This window comes from Lactuca saligna, chromosome 8 (genome assembly GCF_052625555.1).
Source record: "Lactuca saligna cultivar CGN05327 chromosome 8, ASM5262555v1, whole genome shotgun sequence".
In the NCBI taxonomy this organism is placed as follows: Eukaryota; Viridiplantae; Streptophyta; class Magnoliopsida; order Asterales; family Asteraceae; genus Lactuca; species Lactuca saligna.
The window spans coordinates 37,976,536-37,998,460 of NC_136424.1; the positions used below are offsets into that span (position 1 = coordinate 37,976,536).

Here is a 21,925-nt window from a genome sequence, read left to right on the forward strand (position 1 = left end):
AACATTCATGAGTTTACGGCCATGGAACCTTCATGGGCCGTAAACTCACATTTCAAGGGTTTTTAAGCCCTAAAACCCTTCCTTTGCATAGTTGGACACTAGATATGACTTAAGGGCTTAAAGGGAAGAACTTATAACATGTAGAACATGGATCTAGAGGGACAAAAGTGAGTTTACGGCCAAGGAACATTCTTGGACCGTAAACTCATATACAAGGGGTATTTAAGCCAATTTACCCTTCCAAAACCTAGTTGGGACTTAGACATGAACCTTGGACTTGCTAATCTAGACTTGGAACACTTTAAACTTGATTTTTGTGTAACAAAGAAGAGTTTACGGCCAAGACACTCTCTTGGGCCGTAAACTCCTCTAAAAGGGTGATTTAAGGCCTTTATACATGTCCAAATGCTTCCAAACTCAATCTATGGCTTTGTGGTAAAATCTAGATGCATCTAAAAATGGTTTAAAGGATTGAAACACAACAAAAGTATGATTTATGAGAGTTTACGGCCTAGGAATATACCCTTGGCCGTAAACTCATAAAACAATGTTATAGATGCATCAAACACACCCAAATGGTTTGTATAAAATTCTAGAATCACATGTGATTGTTTTAAGCACCAAAAACTATCTTTTTCAAAGGTAAAAGAGAGTTTACGGCCTTAGAACATTCCTCTAGGCCGTAAACTCCAACAAAGGTCTTAATTGATGTTCTAAAATCATATCAATGCCTAGAAAATTAGTTTGAATCACATGTGATTACCCTAAGTAGCTTAAATCAACTTTTCAAAGCCATTGTGAGTTTACGGCCGTAAACTCAAAGAGTGTGGCCGTAAACTCATGTTTTAAATGTTTTAAATCCATTTCAAGTGTTCCAAGGTGTTTAGATAATTATTTCTAGCAATCCTTAAGTCCAATTGAGCACTTAAAACACCAAAACCTCACCCACATGAGTTTACGGCCGTAAACTCATGTATGTGGGTATTCCAATGTTATAAACTCTTTAAAATGTTTACTTATGGGGAGTAAACTCGAGTCCCAAGTCCCTTGTGTCATTACAAATCCAAAGATGTCACCCGGGTCACCCCAAACGCTCGTTTTGAGGTGCTTAACCTCATTGGAGTGTAATGTTCCATATGATTAGTGAATGTATCTCTAATTGTAAATATATGGACATTATATCATTTTACATAGGGTCATCGCGAGTAATCAAACCCCGAACCGACGTATAGCATTCAAAACCAACACGTTTCCGAGTCCGGTGAGTTCATACCCCTACCCTTTTTCACTGTTTTCACTGTTTTCAGGGGGGAACACAAGCAAAGTACAAGGGAATTCTTGTACTCATAACATGTTTTCAAATATGTGTTTCATATTCTTATGCTTTTATAACTGATAACTACAACTGATAACAGATCGAATATACAGATCACGTAACATATATTTGTGAAATAAGTCTTTAAACTAGTATGTTTTACATGTATTTCACAAATGGTTTTCCACATTCTATTAGTTAAAGGCATGACATTAAAACATTTGAATATAATACCTATACACTGTTTTGTCCTCGGTAACACTCCACGCACATACGCGAGTGGAGGACTTTCATATTATTACTAGTAAATTTGTTATTCCGGTACGATTGGAGACACGTCCTCGGAGAACACTCCACCTGGATTACGCGAGTGGAGGACTACACCCATAACCAGAATCTCTGGTATTTAGAGAACGTGACTTGAGTGTATAGATCTATACGGGGCTGACTACCCCACACCTGGCTGCTAGCTACAGCCGAACCGAAATGGTTCAAGGCTGACGAAAGTCATAAGTATGTGGACGACTTATTTCCACATGTGGACTACTTATTGCCACAGGTTTCAGTCTATTGTATGGTTATGGAACTCGCAATTAGGATAACAGAGATTTACTTACAGTAATAATGGATTACTTTATACATCGTTTACATCTTTTACATCTTTTACTTACTGTAACTAACATTCAGGAAGGTACGGGACCTCCCTAGGGAAAACATGGAATCTAATCACGATTACATCTTTTACATCTTTCACATCGTTTACATAAGATACATATATACAGGAAAGCATGGGGCTTTCCTGGGTAACACTTACATAACTAGAAAGAGTCACAGAATGGATAACATTACATCTTTCACAATTTGTAACATACAATAAGGAAAGTATGGGACTTTCCTGGTAACACATGATAAGTAAACAAAACAGTTTAACCAGTCAGATAACCAACTATACATTTTCACATGAGTAAACATGTTTTCAGTGTACAAACTTACTATACTTTACAATTGTGAAACAATAACCAACTTTTAAGAAAATACGGGATTTTCTTGGTGTACATAACATTTCAGAAACAGAAAGGAAACCGATACATTTTCGTAAAACAAAACCGCTTATGAACTCACCAGCTTTAAGCTGATTTTCAAACCGCTTGTGTTCTCAGGTCAGCGTTAGAACAGGTACCCGAAGATCCTTTTGCATGAAGACGGTGTACATGAAGACCGTTACATTTTGTCTATATATACTATGTATCACAACTGTACAAACTTTACTTTTGAAACAACTGTAAAACTATCATTATGTAATGTAATGCTTGTTTTACTTTACTTACTATGTACATTGGATTTGATACTCAACACGGTAGTCAACCCCGGAAATGTATTCCGCCTTCGGTTTTCGGGGTGTGACACATGTGGAGTATTAGCCTTGTGACACACGAGAGATAGAGAATGAGAGAGAGAAAGAGAGAGAGAGAGAGAGAGAGAGAGAGAGAGAGAGAGACATGTAAGCGCCTCTATATAAGATGGGTTCATACCACTTGTAGAGCTGTGCTTGAGAGATGTAAAAGTGAGTGTGTAAGTGTGTGTTATTTATGTAGTCTAGATCTAGATCCTTTTTGTAACACCATATACAATCAATACATCTCTTGATCACCCAAATCACCATGTTCAATTGTGCAAGCTTTAATTCCACATGCCAAACCATGTTCTTTGTCACTATAGAGCCTGTTTAGGGAAAAAAGGGAGGCTGGTAAGGAAGATCCTCATCTCATTATGTTCTTTAAATAGTGCTCAAGCCCTAAATATTAGGATTTTGGGGACTCGCTACGTACGTTGTGCGTACTCCTTTGTACGCAGTGTGTACGTGCATGGAATCCTCATTATTTCCTCACCAGTACGCCCAATGTATGTTTCGTGGTACGCCCCGCGTACTGCACCCCTAAGCCCAATAAGAACGATCCAATGGTTCAAGGCCCAAAATCATAACAATTACTTAACCAAAATATAATAAATACTTTGAATATTATCGAGTGTTACATCCATGTAGCTAAGATCTAACATCTATTGCTTCTAGAGTAGATCAACACTCAATTTTAACTCAAAAGACTCAAAAGTTCATAAATAACACCATGAAATAGATCTAGCACAAATGACCATCAAAGTGAGAGCTTTTACCTCAAAAGGCTTACATATGTGAAGGTAACTCTGGATCTACAAGCTCGAGCTATTCCTCCAAGTGTTCCTCCTCTTTTTCTTCACCACAAAACACCAACAAACTCATTTTCATCCTCACATCCCACCAAATGCACTTAGGGTTTTGTTTTTAGGGTATAGGGAGATGGAGGTTGGTCAACAAATGTCCAAGGGGTGGTTTAAGTTGTTTAAATAGGGTACAAACCCTAAAAATTAGGGATTTCCCCTACACCACGTGTAACATCATAAAATTTCCAACCAAAAATTTTCATTTTTACAACCATCAAAACATGAGTAATAAGTTTAGATTCCATAGTAACAATGTAGTCACAACCGATTACATAACAAAAGATAACAAAATAGTTTCCCCGAGTGTGTGTATGGTCACGCTGGCGCCTTCCCACGGTCCTCACTAGTACCTGAAACACATAATACACAACTATAAGCATAAAGCTTAGTGAGTTCCCCAAAATACAATATACGCACATACGCCTTTCCAGGCCTTGACCTTCCGGTCCTTGTGTCTCAGGGGACTTCCGTCCCGACTGGGTAAACCTTCCGGTCCTACCCATGTCAACCTTACAGTCGATATGACCACGCCTTCTGACCTATATCATGTTGCCTTCCGGCCCAAATCAAGCATATCATACATGGCACATATAACAAATAACTTAACACACATAAGGCATATATCTCATATCATATTCGACCTTCCGGTCACACAGTCAAAACCCTTCTGGGTACAGTATAGTGAGAAGACTCACCTCGTACGCCTCGCTAAGTCGCTAATCGTGAATCCTGAAATCACTCGAGCTCGAACCCTCGAGCTGCAATCCTCCTATGATATTATAAATCTATAATTATTAGTTGTACCACAAAGGTGGGCCATCCTTATCAAGTCAACACAGGTTGACTTGGTCAATCGTCTTTAGTCAATTTGGACCGGACTCGGCGAGTGCACACTGGTGACTCGGCGAGTCTACGCATTTTAATCAACTATCAATGTTTTTCCCTTTTAACTCGTCGAGTACTCCCCCGACTCGACGAGTTCCCCCTTGGCCTGAATCACAGGGCCACCGCGACTCAACTCGCCGAGTCTAAGGTCAACTCGGCGAGTCCCAACCTGACTCGGTCCACCTATCAAAACCTTTCCAACTCTCTGCGACTCACTGAGTCACCCTCAACTCGGTCCGGACTACACACAGGATGGTCTCAAGGACAATCTTCAAGCGACTCGTCGAGTCTGTTCTTCAGACTCGGCGAGTCCATGCCATGCACCAGCTAAAACTGGCTTTTGCGGTCAGATCCGTTCCATACATACATAGATCTGGCCTTCCCTAGCTTATTTTTCACGTAAAGTCTCGATCTTGGTTGCCATGCAATGCATACAAGGCTTATTTTGAAGAAACAACCTCTAATATGGCAAGTTTAGCTTCTAACTCAAAAGAATGGACATAAAGCTTGTCATAAGGGGTCTCCTGGACCTGCTAAAGTCCAGATCTAGGTTCCATATCTCCATGGGACCTCTCATACTTCTAATTCAAGCCAAGAAATGCAAGAAGAAACCCTAGATTTGGCACATCAACACAAAACACGAAGTTTGGCTCTGAAAATTACCTCAAGAAGACTCCTTTGGTGAAGTAGCAACAGATCCAAGCTCCCCAACTCTTCAAGCTTGATCCTCTCCCTCCTTTCCTTGTAATATCCCACAAAATAATGAACAAAAAGCCTCCAAACACTCTCACCAGGGCTCACAAACGTATGGGGGCTCTTAGGGTTCAAGGTGGCCGCATATGAGGGCCATAAGGTCATTTAAATAGGGCTTAGGGCCGGGAAATTAGGGTTTCATTAAACAGCGCGGACTCGCCGAGTCCATCCCTTGGACTCGCCGAGTCCGGACGCGAACCCCCGCCCAAAACCGCGACCCGACTCGGCGAGTTCGACCTCCAACTCGTTGAGTCCCCTCACAAAATGCCAAAAATATATGAAATGAAGATACCTGGGGATCAGGGCTGTTACAATTCTCCCCTACTAGAATAAGACTTCGCCCTCGAAGTCCCGCTAGACAAATAGCTCCGGATGCTGCTCCTGCATCTCACGTTCCGGCTCCCAGGTCATCTCTGATCCCTTCCGATGCTGCCACTGAACCAATACCAGGGGTACCTCCTTGTTTCTCAAAACCTTGATCTTCCGATCTCTGATGGCTACAGGTCTTTCAGCATAATTCAGGCTTGCATCCACCTGAATATCCCCTAACGGAACCACCGCCGATTCGTTGGCTATACATTTCCTCAGTTGCGACGCATGGAAAGTATCGTGAATCTGTCCCAACTCTGCTGGCAAGTCTAAACGGTAGGCCACCCGACCCACCCTTGCGATCACACGGAAAGGACCAATATATCGGGGTACCAACTTGCCTCTCTTCCTGAACCGAATCACTCCTTTCCAAGGAGAGACCTTCAGGAGTATGAGATCACCAACTTGGAACTCAAGCTCGGACCGTCGCCTGTCTGCATAACTCTTCTGTCGGCTCTGAGCGGTCAACAACCTTTGCCTGACCATCTGAATTTGCTCGGTTGTCTGAAGCACGATCTCCGTGCTACCCATAACCTGCTGTCCCACCTCACCCCAACAGATGGGGGTGCGACACCTCCGCCCATACAACAGCTCAAAGGGCGGCATACCAATGCTCGAATGATGGCTGTTGTTATACGAGAACTCTGCTAAAGGTAGATAGGTGTCCCAGCTCCCTCCGAAGTCCAATACACATGCCCGAAGCATGTCCTCGAGTGTCTGAATTGTCCGCTCACTCTGACCGTCAGTCTGAGGATGATATGCCGTACTGAAATGTAATCTAGTACCCAACTCCTCATGGAATTTCTTCCAGAACCTGGAAGTGAAACGCACATCGCGGTCCGAGATAATCGAGATCGGCACCCCGTGCCGAGATACTACTTCCCTCACATATATCTCGGCCAACTTCTCCGCAGAAGATCTCTCGCTAATGGCTAGAAAATGAGCGCTCTTTGTCAGCCGATCCACGATCACCCAAATCGCATCGACTCCTCTCGCCGTTCGCGGTAACTTGGTGATGAAATCCATAGAGATTTGTTCCCACTTCCATCCGGGAATCTCTACCGGTTGCAACTTACCGTGCGGTCGCTGGTGCTCGGCCTTGACCTGCCGACAAGTCAAGCACCTCTCGACGAACCAAGCGACATCCCTTTTCATACATGGCCACCAGTACTCCTTCTTGAGATCCAAATACATTTTCGTAGCACCAGGATGAATCGAGAATTTTGATCGATGTGCTTCCTCCATCAAAATAGTGCGCGCACCGCCCACAAACGGCACCCAAATCCGTCCCTGAAAAGTCATAAGCCCTCGACCATCCGTAACAAATCTTGATACCTGACCTACAACCCGTTCTTTCTTTTGATGTTCCGGCTTCGCAGCCTCCATCTGAGCCCCTCGAATAATATCCAGGATCGGGGTCAAAACCGTCAATCTCATACAAATATCCCGGATCGGGGCGCTATCCGCCCTACGGCTCAATGCGTCGGCTACCACATTAGCCTTGCCTGGGTGGTACAGGATCTCACAATCGTAATCCTTCACCACATCCAACCATCTCCTCTGTCGCATATTTAGATTTGGCTGATCCATCAAGTATTTCAAGCTCTTATGGTCCGTATAAATTGTACACCGAACCTCGTACAAATAGTGTCGCCAGATCTTGAGGGCAAACACCACCGCCCCCAATTCCAGGTCGTGCGTGGGATATCTCGACTCATGAGGCTTCAACTGCCTCGAAGCGTACACTATCACATGACCCCTCTGCATAAGTACCACCCCCAAACCCGATATAGAGGCATCACAGTATACCACAAAATCCTCCATCCCTTCCGGGAGTGCAAGCACTAGAGCCTCGCACAATTTCTCGCGAAGCGTCTCAAATGAAGACTGCTGCTCCGGTCCCCATGAAAACGTGACACCCTTCCGGGTCATCCTAGTAAGTGGCACAGCAATCTTGGAAAAATCCTTGATAAATCTGTGGTAATATCCAGCCAAACCCAGAAAACTCCTGATCTTAGTGGGCGATCTCGGCACCTCCCACCTCAACAGCGCCTCAATCTTGGCCGGGTCGACCAATATCCCTTTCTGGTTCACAAGGTGCCCGAGGAACTGGACCTCTCGTAACCAGAAATCACACTTGGAGAACTTGGCATACAGTCTCTCCGATCTCAAAACCCCAAGAATCTCCCGCAAATGTTCCTCATGCTGGTCCCTAGTCCTCGAATACACTAAAATATCATCGATGAATACGATCCCCGACCGATCCAGCATCGGTCGGCACACCCGATTCATGAGATCCATGAACACGGCCGGGGCATTGGTGAGCCCAAAAGGCATCACCACAAACTCATAGTGCCCATAACGAGTCCTAAAAGCAGTCTTTTGGATATCCTCCTCGCGAACCCTCATCTGATGATATCCCGACCTCAAGTGAATCATGGAAAACCAAGAGGCCCCCTGCAACTGATTGAACAGATCGTCGATCCTAGGTAACGGATATCGGTTCTTAACCGTCAACTTGTTCAACTCCCGATAATCGATACATATCCGATGGGAACCATCCTTTTTCTTGACGAACAAAATCGGCGCTCCCCAAGGCGAGCTACTCGGTCGAATAAATCCCTTTCCCAACAGCTCCTGAAGCTGCGAGGATAATTCCTGCATTTCCGGCGGAGCGAGACGATAAGGCGCCTTGGCGATGGGCGCCACTCCCGGAACCAAATCGATACGAAACTCCACTTGCCTCTCCGGAGGCACACCTGGTAACTCTTCGGGGAACACATCCGAAAACTCGCATACGACCGGAACGTCATCAATCGAATTGGGCCTCTCCGCGGTCACTTGAGTATCCATCACATAGGCTATGAATCCATCACAGCCCTTCTGCAAACTCTGCCTCGCCCTGGCCGCCGAACAAAACACCGACCCACACCGGGTCCCCTCGCCATAAACCGTGAGCACTCCCCCACTAGGGTCTCGAATCATCACCAGCTGTCTCTCGCAGTCAATGACTGCTCCAAACTTGCTCAACCAATCCATGCCCACGATAATGCAAACATCCCCCATAGCTATAGGGACCAAGTCTATAGGAAACTCGACCCCAAAAATCTCGAGCACGCATCCTCGAATCACCTCGGTGGCGTATACCGCTCTCTCATCCGCTATAGCAACTCGCAGGGGACGACTCATCGTCTCCCGATCGATATCGATGTGCTGGCTAAAAGCCAACGAAACAAAGGACCGACTCGCACCCAAGTCGAATAATACCAAAGCAGGCACATGATTCACAAGAAAAGTACCTACGCAGATAGTAATATAAGCATGATATCTTAGCATAAATGTAATACATGAAAGAATACATACCGGCCACGACATCAGGCGCCGCGCGGACCTCCTCCGCAGTCAACTGGAAAGCTCTCCCACGAGCCTTCGGAGCCTCGGTCTTTACTGGCCGAACCTCAGGAACCCTGGCAGCAGGCGAAGATCCCTGACGAAGCTGGGGGCAGTCGGCCTTCCGATGGCCAGTCTGGTTGCAATGGAAGCAAACCATGAATCCCTTGGAGCAATCCCTCGCAATGTGCCCCTCCTTGCCACACTTGTAGCAAGCACCCGATCGACATGCCCCCCCGTGACCCTTGCCGCACTTCCCACAACTGCGGCTCTTCTGACCTCCGGATCTCAAATCAGCGGACTTGGTCCGCTTGGCTGCCGGCTGAGACTGAGTCGGCCGCCAATCCACCCGTTGAGACTCGGCCACCTCCCTGGCCTGGGTCTCTAACTCGATCTCACGCTTCTTGGCATTCGCCTGAAGCTCCGCAAAAGTCTGATATGATGAGTTCGATACGAACTCCCAAATACCGGCTCATCCTAGCCTGCTCCGTGGACACCTGCTCGGGGCAGAACATCGCCCTCTCATGAAACTTCCGCGTGATCACCGTAACCGAATCATTACCCTGCTTGAGGGTCAAGAACTTCTGAACCAACCGTTCCCTCTCCACCCGGGGAACATACTCGTCTCTGAACATAGCAGTGAATCTCTCCCAAGTCACGGCTGAAACCTCCGCAAGAGTGATGTTTGCCGTCACAAACTTCCACCAATCCTTTGCTCCCAGGCGGAGCTGGTTCAAGGCGAACCGTACCCTCAGATGCTCCGGGCATGAACAAGTATAGAAGCATCCCTCGATATCAGCAATCCATCTCATCGCAGCAATCGGATCCTGCGTCCCGTCAAACTCTGGTGGCTTTGTGTTACTGAACTCCCGGAACAGCAACGAGTCACCCCCCTGTGGTCTGGCAGCGGCCACAGCTGCGGTAGCTGCAGCGGCGGCAGCCTCAGTCAACGTGGTGTACCGCTCATCAAACATCTCCATCAGCGTGGTCTTAATAGACCCAAACATCTCCGGAATCTCGGCCCGGATCGCTGCAGCTACCACCTAAGGGATCATCTGACGAAGCTCCTCGTCAGTCACTCCACTCATACCAAGTCTGTGTCATGGTCCAACCATGATGTCTCTGAAATACAACATAAAAATATCAGAGACTCTACCGGCATAATCGCGCTCGATAACGCAGTCCCGCTCAGTTTCCGATACTCAGGGATTCTTACTTGGGCTGCCCACTGACCCGGTGTCCTTGGTAGTATGGGCCCAATACTACCAATTACACCGCGTCGGTATTCACCCCAAGTCCTCCTCCCCAAACCCCGGATCCTGAGCACTCTATTCTTGTCATACACTAGTTACCCACTCGCTCTCCATCACCTCATAGAAACAGGTTTCCCTAGACTAAGGCATCACAAAATCAGGCCACTCTAGTCATAACATGTATACCTAGTCTACTAGCATGCGTATCCTATCATAACATGTCTCATAACACATATTGTAAGAGTAATTTGGGGATCTTTACCGTTCGGGCGCTGGCTGACCGTACACACTTTTTCTTCTTTGGTCGTCTCACTTATCAAAAATTTATTATTTATTATTATTTTTTTTTAATTTTCTCAAATCCCCGGTTTGAGTTCAGTTACGCCCGAAGGTGTACCCGAATCCCTCAAACCAAGGCTCTGATACCAACTTGTAACGTCATAAAATTTCCAACCAAAAATTTTCATTTTTACAACCATCAAAACATGAGTAATAAGTTTAGATTCCAAAGTAACAATGTAGTCACAACCGATTACATAACAAAAGATAACAAAATAGTTTCCCCGAGTGTGTGTACGGTCACGCTGGCGCCTTCCCACGGTCCTCACTAGTACCTGAAACACATAATACACAACTGTAAGCATAAAGCTTAGTGAGTTCCCCAAAATACAACATACGCACATACGCCTTTCCAGGCCTTAACCTTCCGGTCCTTGTGTCTCAGGGGACTTCCGTCCCGACTGGGTAAACCTTCCGGTCCTACCCACGTCAACCTTACAGTCCATATGACCACGCCTTCCGGCCTATATCATGTTGCCTTCCGGCCCAAATCAAGCATATCATACATGGCACATATAACAAATAACTTAACACACATAAGGCATATATCTCATATCATATTCGACCTTCCGGTCACACAGTCAAAACCCTTCCGGGTACAGTATAGTGAGAAGACTCACCTCGTACGCCTCGCTAAGTCGCTAATCGTGAATCCTGAAATCACTCGAGCTCAAACCCTCGAGCTGCAATCCTCCTATGATATTATAAATCTATAATTATTACTTGTACCACAAAGGTGGGCCATCCTTATCAAGTCAACACAGGTTGACTTGGTCAATCGTCTTTAATCAATTTGGACCGGACTCGGAGAGTGCACACTGGTGACTCGGCGAGTCTACGCATTTTAATCAACTATCAATGTTTTTCCCTTTTAACTCATCGAGTACTCCCCCGACTCGACGAGTTCCCCCTGGGCCTGAATCACAGGGCCACCGCGACTCAACTCGCCGAGTCTAAGGTCAACTCGGCGAGTCCCAACCTGACTCGGTCCACCTATCAAAACCTTTCCAACTCTCTGCGACTCACTGAGTCACCCTCAACTCGGTCCGAACTACACACAGGATGGTCTCAAGGACAATCTTCAAGCGACTTGTCGAGTCTGTTCTTCAGACTCGGCGAGTCCATGCCATCCACCAGCTAAAACTGGCTTTTGCGGTCAGATTCGTTCCATACATACATAGATCTACCTTCCCAAGCTTATTTGTCACGTAAAGTCTCGGTCTTGGTTGCCATGCAATGCATACAAGGCTTATTTTGAAGAAACAACCTCTAATATGGCAAGTTTAGCTTCTAACTCAAAAGAATGGACATAAAGCTTGTCATAAGGGGTCTCCTGGACCTGCTAAAGTTCAGATCTAGGTTCCATATCTCCATGGGACCTCTCATACTTCTAATTCAAGCCAAGAAATGCAAGAAGAAACCCTAGATTTGGCACATCAACACAAAACACGAAGTTTGGCTCTGAAAATTACCTCAAGAAGACTCCCTTGGTGAAGTAGCAACAGATCCAAGCTCCCCAACTCTCCAAGCTTGATCCTCTCCCTCCTTTCCTTGCAATATCCCACAAAATAATGAACAAAAAGCCTCCAAACACTCTCACAAGGGCTCACAGACGTATGGGGGCTCTTAGGGTTCAAGGTGGCCGCATATGAGGGCCATAAGGTCCTTTAAATAGGGCTTAGGGCCAGGAAATTAGGGTTTCATTAAACAGCACGGACTCGCCGAGTCCATCCCTTGGACTCGCCGAGTCCGGATGCGAACCCCCGCCCAAAACCACGACCCGACTCGGCGAGTTCGACCTCCAACTCGCCGAGTCCCCTCACAAAATGCCAAAAATATATGAAATGAAGATACCTGGGGATCCGGGCTGTTACACCATGTATGCCATGCGTACTCCATGTACGCCCCACGTACGTGGGGGAAACCCGCGATCAGCTAAGAGCTAGTACACTAACATTACTCACTAGCCAAGGACCAAAATGTTAACAATTTTGCATAAAGGCCTAAAAGGAAACTTCCATATTTCGAGTGTTACACATTCTTTTCAATGTTTTCTTAATTTTTTATAATAATTTTCTTTTTTTTTATGTTCTTTATAATTAGTTTTTTCTTGAAAAAACTATTACTTTCTTTTATATTTTTGTTTAGAACTTTTATATATTTGTTTTTTTAAATGGTATTTTTTGAATTCTTTCAATGTTTAAAGACTAGAATTATTAAAATATCAGTGTTGAGAAATATTTTCTGTTTGTAAAATCAGTTTATTTATATTTCAGTTTATTGCAACAGTCTGCAGATGTTAAAAAACAAACAATCTTCTTATTGTAGGGTGTAGTCGTTTGGTCTACTTCTTCTACTGCAGAGAGTTGTAGATTTGGTCTGCATACTTTATGAATTTTCGCTTCGAAAAAACAAACAACACATTCGTATTGTCAAACACCTTTTTAACTTATTGGCTTTTTGAAAAGCCAGTAAGCTAATAAGTCAATTTAAAAAGTACTCTCAAACACCCACTTAGTGTTTGTTATAGAATCTTACTTTTATTTCTTTCTATGACGTTATTATAATTTCAATTTTTTTATCAAAACATTGTCATTTCACCTTTTTTTGTTATTGAGCTATTACTTTTTTTTAACAGTAGTAGATTGTGTTATTAACCCATGAGTCCCAAGACAAAGATCTCCCCTACTTAGCTCAAATTTTAGCAACAAAAACCCTAAAGATTTGACATCAAAAGCAAGAAGTGAAAGGTTTTTCACTTTGCTATTAAAGATCAAACCGTTCCTGTACGTCCATATAACCCATAAGAAGACCATAGAGATCACGTCCATGATATCTTTCTTTCTGCTGCCTTTTGTGGATTGAGTTTACTCCAATGAGGTTCTCCAAAGAGTCATTTTCATTGAGAGCATCCTTCCACCACACACGTAGAAGAGCTCCTAACTCCCTAGTGGTTGAACAATCTTTAAATATATGATCTTCATTCTCCTCAAAAGTATTGCACATCGGGCAGAACGTAATTGGAATACCGACCCCCCTCTGTGCAAGGTTAGCTCTCGTCGATAATCTACCAAGTCTAGCACGCCATATGAAAATGTTGATTTTCCCTAGAACAATATTAGTCCAAACCGTAGGCATATTGGTAGACTCCAAGAAGCTTTTGTCAATTTCTTTCCTAAAGGAAGATATAGTGAATTCGCCACTAGCATCAAGACTCCGGCTACACTTACTACCGTTGGAATTACCCCCATAATCATTTCTTCTATATAAAAGTGTATTAAGATCAATATTGAAAGGCTCCAGATCATTACACACATTGCTTATTCTGCCCCAAACTGTATTCATTTTACCTAATGGTATCGTCACTCCTAGCCCCCATGTTCCCCATAAATGCAAGTAATAACCTTTTTCCAAATTCCTTATGTATCATCTTTATAGCACCACCACCACTTCATGATAAGAGCAAGGTGACACACTCGCAAGCTTCCAATCTCTAAGCCCCTTAAAGCTTTGGATTTTAGGGTTTTCTGCCACACAATCCATGTGATATTTTTTTGATCCGAGGAAGTACCTCATAAGAATCCATTACGGATACTTTCGAGCTTTGAAATTGCCTTTTTAGGGACCTTATAAAGCGAAAAGAGAAATGTTTCAAGGCTACCAAGAACGGACATTATCAAGGTTAGTCTCCCTTCTATGGAAAGAGTTCTTGCTTTCCACATTTAAAGTTTTTATTGGAACTTGTCAATAAGAGGAACCCAAGTTAACACATAAGAAGACTTTCCACTTACCGGCATACCAAGATAATAGAAGGGAAGTTTGCCTTCATGACACTTCAATGACCAAGCTGTAGAAGACACCTCTCCTCTAGAAACTCCATTACATAAAATCTCACTCTTCTGATGGTTCACCTTTAGACCAGACGCAAGGTGAAAGCAAGTTAGGATTCTTTGAAGATTTCTAGCATTGTCCTTAGACCATTTCCCCAAGAAAATGGCATCATCATCATATTGAAAAAGGGAGATATTTGGCCCTTCATTAGTCATCTCAATTCCTTCAAAGATCCTTTTTTGTATAGCCTCTTCCAAAACGACTTTGAGACCCTATGTTGCAATAATGTATAGAAAAGGGGAGAGTAGATCTCCCTATCTCACCATTTTTTCTAAAAAGAAATCTTTGGTAGGGCATCCATTGACCAGAACTGAAACCTCCAAGGATGAAAGAATAGCCCGGACCCAACTTCGCCATGTGTTTCCAAACCCCATTTTCCTCATGAAATCCTCCAAATAATTCCAACTTAAAGAGTCAAAAGCTTTGTCGAAATCAACTTTAAACAAAATATATTTTTTCTTTTTCCTGTTGGCCGACGATATAATCTCATAAACTAGTAACGGTTCGTCCATGATATTCCTTCTGCTAACATAGGATGATTGCTTGATACTAACAATAGACCCGATAACCTATTCAAGGCGACATGCCAAAGTTTTTGAGATAATTTTAGTGATGCACCCAATAAGATTAATCGGCCTATACTCCATCAGGTTGACATGGTCATTTGTTTTGGGAACCAAAGAAATGAATGAATCATTACTACCTGGGTTTAAGACCTTATGAAGTTCTAAATGTTTCACCGCATCCACCACATCCCCCCCAATAATATCCCAATAATTCTTTATGAACTTAAATTTGAAACCATCTGGACCTGGGCAATTATCATTACCACAATTCCATAAGGTATCTTTAATTTCATCAATTGTGAATATCCATTCCAGGTAGTTCCGATCTAGTTCTGTAAGGATTCTGAATTTGGAACTTATAAAGGTCGGTCTACAGGGAAGATTTTCTTTGAACTTGTTCTTGAAGAAATTAAATACCTCATTTTTTATTCTTTTCGGATTGGTAGTCCACACCACGTTGATGTTTAAGCCATTTATTCGAGCTCTCTTCATGGTCATGTTGATGATACCATGGAAAAACCTTTAGTTCTCGTCCCCCCTCTAAAATCCACTTGCACCTAGCCTTCTATCTAATGTCAAGCATCTTATACGTCTGTAATTGTTGAATTTTTAACAAGGTATCTTATCTTTCTTTAAGGGACGTGTCGTCTAAACCAATGGCTTCAATAATCACATCCAAAGCCACAACTTTAGTTTGAAGAGCCAGTTCAAATGTAGAAAACTCAAGGATGATGTTTAGTCATCCTATGTAAGAAAGAGTGATGTCATGGATGCCTTCTGAGTCTTTAAACATGTTGAAGTTCTTGAGCAGATCAAAAGACTTGACCTCTCCAAGAAGTGCACATTTGAGTTTCTTTCTCATGACTTCCGATTAGCATACATTAATCTCATGCCTATCCAGATCTTGACTTGATTTCCGATCCTTTCCATTCTCTTCACTTCCTTCACCATTACCCATTGAAGCTTTGTTACATTTCACAACCTCAACAAAAGAAGGCTTCCCAAATGCCTCCTTATTCTTTTGAATAACTATGCTCTTTAATTTGTTTGGTCTAATAATCACACTTTTTAGTTTGTGATTTTGATTTTGTTCATTAACTTTTACTATTGACCTTTTTTGGGATCTTGCAAGGTTGACTCTCAGTTTGAAAAACCCTAGCCAGATTTTGTTGAGTTTCACCTCAAAGATTTTAACGTTCTCTATGCCCAAATATCTGACCAATCCAAATCTCTGATTAGCTTTCTTCTTTTTCCTTGCAATGAAGATGTCCACAATCTTTCCAAACTTCTTGAAGGTTTCCCAAAGCTCTGGTTCATTATGATCTGGAGGGATGTTTGTGAAGTAGAAAGAAACTGTGTTTTTACCATTGAACTTATCGTATACGAAGAAGTGATGTCTTTCCTGATCTGTCTTACCTCCCGTCTTTGATGATCCACCATATCCTCTCATCGTTGACTTTTACTATTAGTATTTATCTTTACCATATTGTTAATTTTTGGTTTATACTTATTCGGACTTAATCGTATACGGATCAATTAAATCGTAAACCAAACTTTATTCGATTCAATTTTCGTTGATATTATTGAAATTAGAAGAATATTGATTAAGGGGGTGTTTGGATAAATTAGATTATAGCTTATTAGCTTATTTGCGGTGGGAATAACCAATAAGCAACAAGCAAGGGGAGAGATGCTTATTAAAATCAGTTTATTTAACTTATTTCAACCACAATAAGCTGATTTTCAAGGATTCCTATCCAAACACTTAAACTTAGTTTATTATAGTGAGAATAAACAATAAACAATAATCACCATTTTTTTTACTATCCAAACACCCCTAAACTCAATAGCACAAATGATAATTGTTAAACGAACGACATATCTTTAAGAATAGGATCTTTGTTTGTGTAAATCAAAAACCTTTATAATTAGATCGATTTTTGGAATTATAATTTATAAATTATATATATAGTTTTTAGAGTAAATTACTGAAATTGTCCCTATGGTTTGGTAAAAATTATATGTTTGGTTCCTAATATTTTTTTTGCACTCGGATCGTCCCTGTGGTTTGATTTTGTTGTGTTTTTCGTCCTTATGGTTTGGTCGAAATTGCACCTCTGGTCCCTAACTTTATGTACGTAAGGGACAAAAAACGCAACAAAATCAAATCACAGAGATGATCTGAATCCAAAAAAGAATTAAGGATCAAACTTGCAATTTGATTAAACACGATTTCAGTAATTTACTCTAGTTTTTAACAGTGGTTTTCACATTTTTTAAACCTATTTAATCTTATAAAGGCAAAGGATTTGAAATTTGGCGACCGAGTACACAGTCCCATCAAACAAGTTGAACCTCCTGCATAGCTTATAAAATACGCCAAGTTGACTCCATAAATTTGCTCAATGAATTTTTCTTTATTTTTTATATTCCATATTTGATAAAAACTTGCTATGTTTTTTAGGTAAAGTTGGTGGATTACAAATTGTGCTACATGCATACAACAGTAATATATTTTCACTCATTACATCAGTATAACATCAAACATTTATTTAAAAAAAAATAAAAAATAAAAAAAAAAAAAAAAAAAAAAGCCTATTCGTTGTAGAATCTAAAATTAACTATACATGTAATTTAATGATTTATATTTTTATCTAAACCAAATTAAAAGCAATCCTTTTAATTGACGACCCTAACCAATAATATTAAATCAAAATAAAACACTACAAAACTAGATCAAATCAAAAAAATGAAATCAATATGTAAATCATAGCAACGATACGACGTCTAATTTGAGCATTAAATATTGGTATAGAATGATGTGATAAAAGAAACAATTAATTAACATCTTTTTCATTACGCCTATATACTAATTAAAAAAAAAAAAAAAAAGCTGTCTACACCATAGGAAGAATATTGTCCTTCCAACTGTTACAAGTCCTTCATTTTGGAAACATTTATTTTGATTTATAAACTACCTAATTATATTTTACTAATAGATATTTTTAAATGCTAGATATCTGCTTAAAAATGTACCCACTGCCCCTATCCTTTTCCTATAAAACCGGGCGAACTATACCTTCATTACCATAAATGGCGACTTCTAGTTCTCATCTAGCCAGCTATATTTCCTTTGTCTTCACCATTTTCCTTACCTTCAATATAGCGAAAGCCCAATCCAACGTAACACGAGGTTCCTCTTTAAGGCCTACAGGTGCGACCACCTCATGGTTGTCGCCATCGCGACTATACGCCTTTGGTTTCTACCCACAGACAGGTGGCTACGCCGTCGGTATTTATATTGCCGGAATTGCAGAAAGAACTGTGGTATGGACGGCCAGACGCGACACCCTTCCACTCTCCAGTAATTCTACTTTGACTTTCACAATCGATGGAATGCTCGTGATCGTGGACCAAACACAAGGCCAACAGATCAGTATCTATAGTACCGGCGGTGCTTCTATTGCTTCCATGCAAGATTCCGGCAACTTTTTGCTCTATGGTTCCGACCGGAGGACGATATTATGGCAAAGCTTTGACCACCCTACTGATACCCTTTTGGTTGGACAGCGTCTTGTACCCGGTCAAGATTTAATTTCTTGTGTCTCGGAGACTGACTACTCCATTGGGATTTTCAAGCTCAGTATGCAATCCGATGGGCACCTTGTCCTATACCCGAATTTAGGGTTTCCAAATGGGCCTACCACTGCATACTGGGGGTCTGGAACCTTCGACAAGGGACCTAACGTGACACTGAATCTTGATTCTGGTGGCTTTCTGTACTTGTTGCAAAATTCAACTTTTTATATCATGAATCTAACGCAAGAAGGCTATTCTAGAGAAGATGCAATCTATCGCATGAAAATTGACGTCGACGGCATCTTTCGAATTTATTTTCATAATTTAAGTAGCACGAGCCATAATGAATCAGTCGTATATGAATTTTCTACAGACAAGTGTATTGGGCGGGGACTTTGTGGCGTAAACGCGTATTGTGATGTCATGAACGAGGCTGCGAGATGCAGATGTTTACCAGGGTTTGATTTTGTAAAACCTGGGTCTTGGTCTTCAGGTTGCAAAAGATATTACACAGCAGAAACCTGCAAAATTCCTGAAGGAGATAAAGGTAACTTTTCTCAGATGACAAGGTTGCCTAATAATACGCAATGGGAAGATGCGGCATATGCTCTCCCAAAAGCATCAAACCAAGAAGAGTGTTCACTTGCTTGTATGAATGACTGCAAATGCGAGGCGGCGCTGTTCACACCACCTGAGAGTTGCAGGGTGCAGAGGCTCCCTATAAGATACATTCGAGTAGGAGATAGTGAGTCAAATGTCGGATTGATTAAAGTATACGTGGCTTCTGTAAATAACGGATCGGATCCAACTAATTACCCATCAGACCAGGTCAGGAAAGTGCGACAAGTGAAATTCTTGGTTATAGGGGTTTCACTTGTCTCAGTTGCAGTACTCGCTTTGCTACTTTCTGGAGTAATCATGTGGAGATCTCACGTTTGGGCATACAAAAAGATTTCTGAGCATGTAAATGTTCAATTGTTCGAGGATGTTGGGCTCCGGGCATTTTCATATGCTGAGCTAGAGAGAATGACAAATGGTTTTAAAGAAGAATTGGGTAGAGGATCATTTGGAATAGTGTACAAAGGAATAATAGAGAGCCCCATGAAGATGGTGGCAGTGAAGAAATTGAAGAAAGAGTTGGCACAAGAAGGGGAAAGAGAGTTTCAAACTGAAATGAAAGTGATTGGGAGAACTTATCATCGTAATCTAACAAGGCTGCTAGGTTATTGCTGTGAAGGTCCCGAAAGGCTCCTGGTTTTGGAGTATATGACCAGAGGATCACTTGCGGATGTATTATTTCATTACAAAGAAAGCAAGCCATGTTGGACAGAGAGAATTAGGATTGCTCTAGACATTGCCCATGGCATCTTCTACTTACATGAAGAATGTGAAACACCCATAATTCACTGTGATATCAAGCCTCAAAATATCCTCATGGACGAGTATGGATGTGCCAAGATTTCCGACTTTGGATTGGCAAAACTACTCGAACATGACCAAACTAAAACATCCACCTTGATAAGAGGAACAAGGGGTTATGTTGCGCCTGAATGGCACAAGAAGCTCCCCATAACAGTTAAAGTGGATGTGTATAGTTTTGGAATTGTTCTTTTCGAGATTTTATGTTGTCGAAGGAAGCTTGACAACGACCTTCCTTATGAGGAAGCTATTCTCGAAGAATGGGTCTACGAATGTTATAAAGCAAATGAATTAGGAAAACTAGTTAATGATGAGGATGTAGATAGAAGCTCACTAGACCGGATGATCAAGATAGGCCTTTGGTGCATTCAAGAGGATCCATCCCTCCGCCCCTCTATGAAGAAAGTGGTGTTGATGCTTGAAGGGACTGTCAAAATCCCAATACCTCCCAAACCTACTTCATTCTTGAGTATCATTTAGTGTGCACTTTCATTATCTTTTTACTACAACAATAACCGGCAATAGCAGCGAGGCCTTTAGCAGCGACGGAGACTTTTAGCAGCGACAAAAAAGAAAGGCGTTTTTTGTCGCTGCTAAAAGTCCCTTTCGCCGCTAAATGTTTATTTTGGCGATCCACGTCATTTCAATCTCATCCGTCGATTTAAGAGATGATCCTACGACTAGGATGACATAAGAAATCCGGCATTGTTTTCCCTCCGGTGTGTCGCTGCTAAAGAGTGCACGTCGCCGCTAAAGGCTTATTTTGGCGATCCGTGTCATTTCAATCTCATCCGTCGATTTAAGAGATGATCCAACGACGTAGAAAACTCCGCGTTGTTTTCCCTCACATGTGTCGCCGCTAAAGACCGTCGACAATAAAACCCCTCTCTTCATTTTTCTGTGTTCTCCCTTCTTTCTCACCATTATCGTCGACCTCATTGAAATTTGACAAAGAACTTCGCAATTCCACCCATCTTTGCTCCATTTTTCTCCATTTCCTTTTCACTTCTCTTTATTAAATTTCTAGCATTGATGTGTATTTATATGTGTATTTTGTGTTTGTAGAGATGGATGTGTATTTGTATGTATATGTGTATTTTGAATGTATTTTATGTGTAATGACCCAATTTTCACGTCTAAAAATTTCATTTTTGATTAAGTGATTTGCAAGACATTTGTAACAAAATATCAACAGATCATATAAAAACATGTCTTGAGTCTGAAAACCAAATCGTAAAACATAATAATATCAGAGTACAATTCCCAGAATAACTCATAGTGCAGAAAACAATGTGTGTGTATGATGTGCCGCTACCGCGCCAGCTCCTTCCCCTTCGCTGAAGAGGTACATGAAACCAAAACTATAAACTTTAAGCACGAAGCTTAGTGAATTTCCACATCGTACCACATACCATACAATCACATCACATACATACTACCGGGCAATTCTAGGGTGCCCGACCTACCCGGTACGACCATTCTGGGGTGCCGACCTACCCATGCGGCCATTCTGGGGTGCCGTCCTACCAATGTCAAGCCATTCTAGGGTGCTGACCTGCCCATGCGACCATTCTGGGGTGCCGTCCTACCCATTTCAAGTCATTCTGGGGTGCTGACCTGCCCGTTGGTCCTAACAACCGACCCTCGGGGACTATTCCACTCCCTACTGCTACTATCATATATATCATAACATAAGCATATTATTAGACATATATGGGGTGTCCGAACTACCCTTCAGTCCTAACAACCGAACTCTACTACTATCACATATAACATATCATGCCAGCATATAACATATCCGGTAGTAGCAAACCTAGATGATATCACAAAAACAATCATCTAACATATAACTCCTACCGGTAGGCCGGCATTGTGGCCGTAAACCCACCGTTACTGGAAGGTAACTC

At 42.2% G+C, this 21,925-nt stretch overlaps 1 protein-coding gene across 1 annotated transcript; it reads left to right on the top strand.

Moving 5' to 3' along the window:
* The first annotated feature begins 18,092 nt into the window (after positions 1 to 18,092).
* On the top strand, positions 18,093 to 21,137 carry LOC145013073 (G-type lectin S-receptor-like serine/threonine-protein kinase LECRK3). Its single transcript, XM_078971877.1, has one exon. The coding sequence runs from the start codon at positions 18,114 to 18,116 to the stop codon at positions 20,496 to 20,498; it is 2,385 nt and encodes a 794-aa protein (XP_078828003.1). The 5' UTR covers positions 18,093 to 18,113; the 3' UTR covers positions 20,499 to 21,137.
* The last annotated feature ends 788 nt before the right edge of the window (positions 21,138 to 21,925 follow it).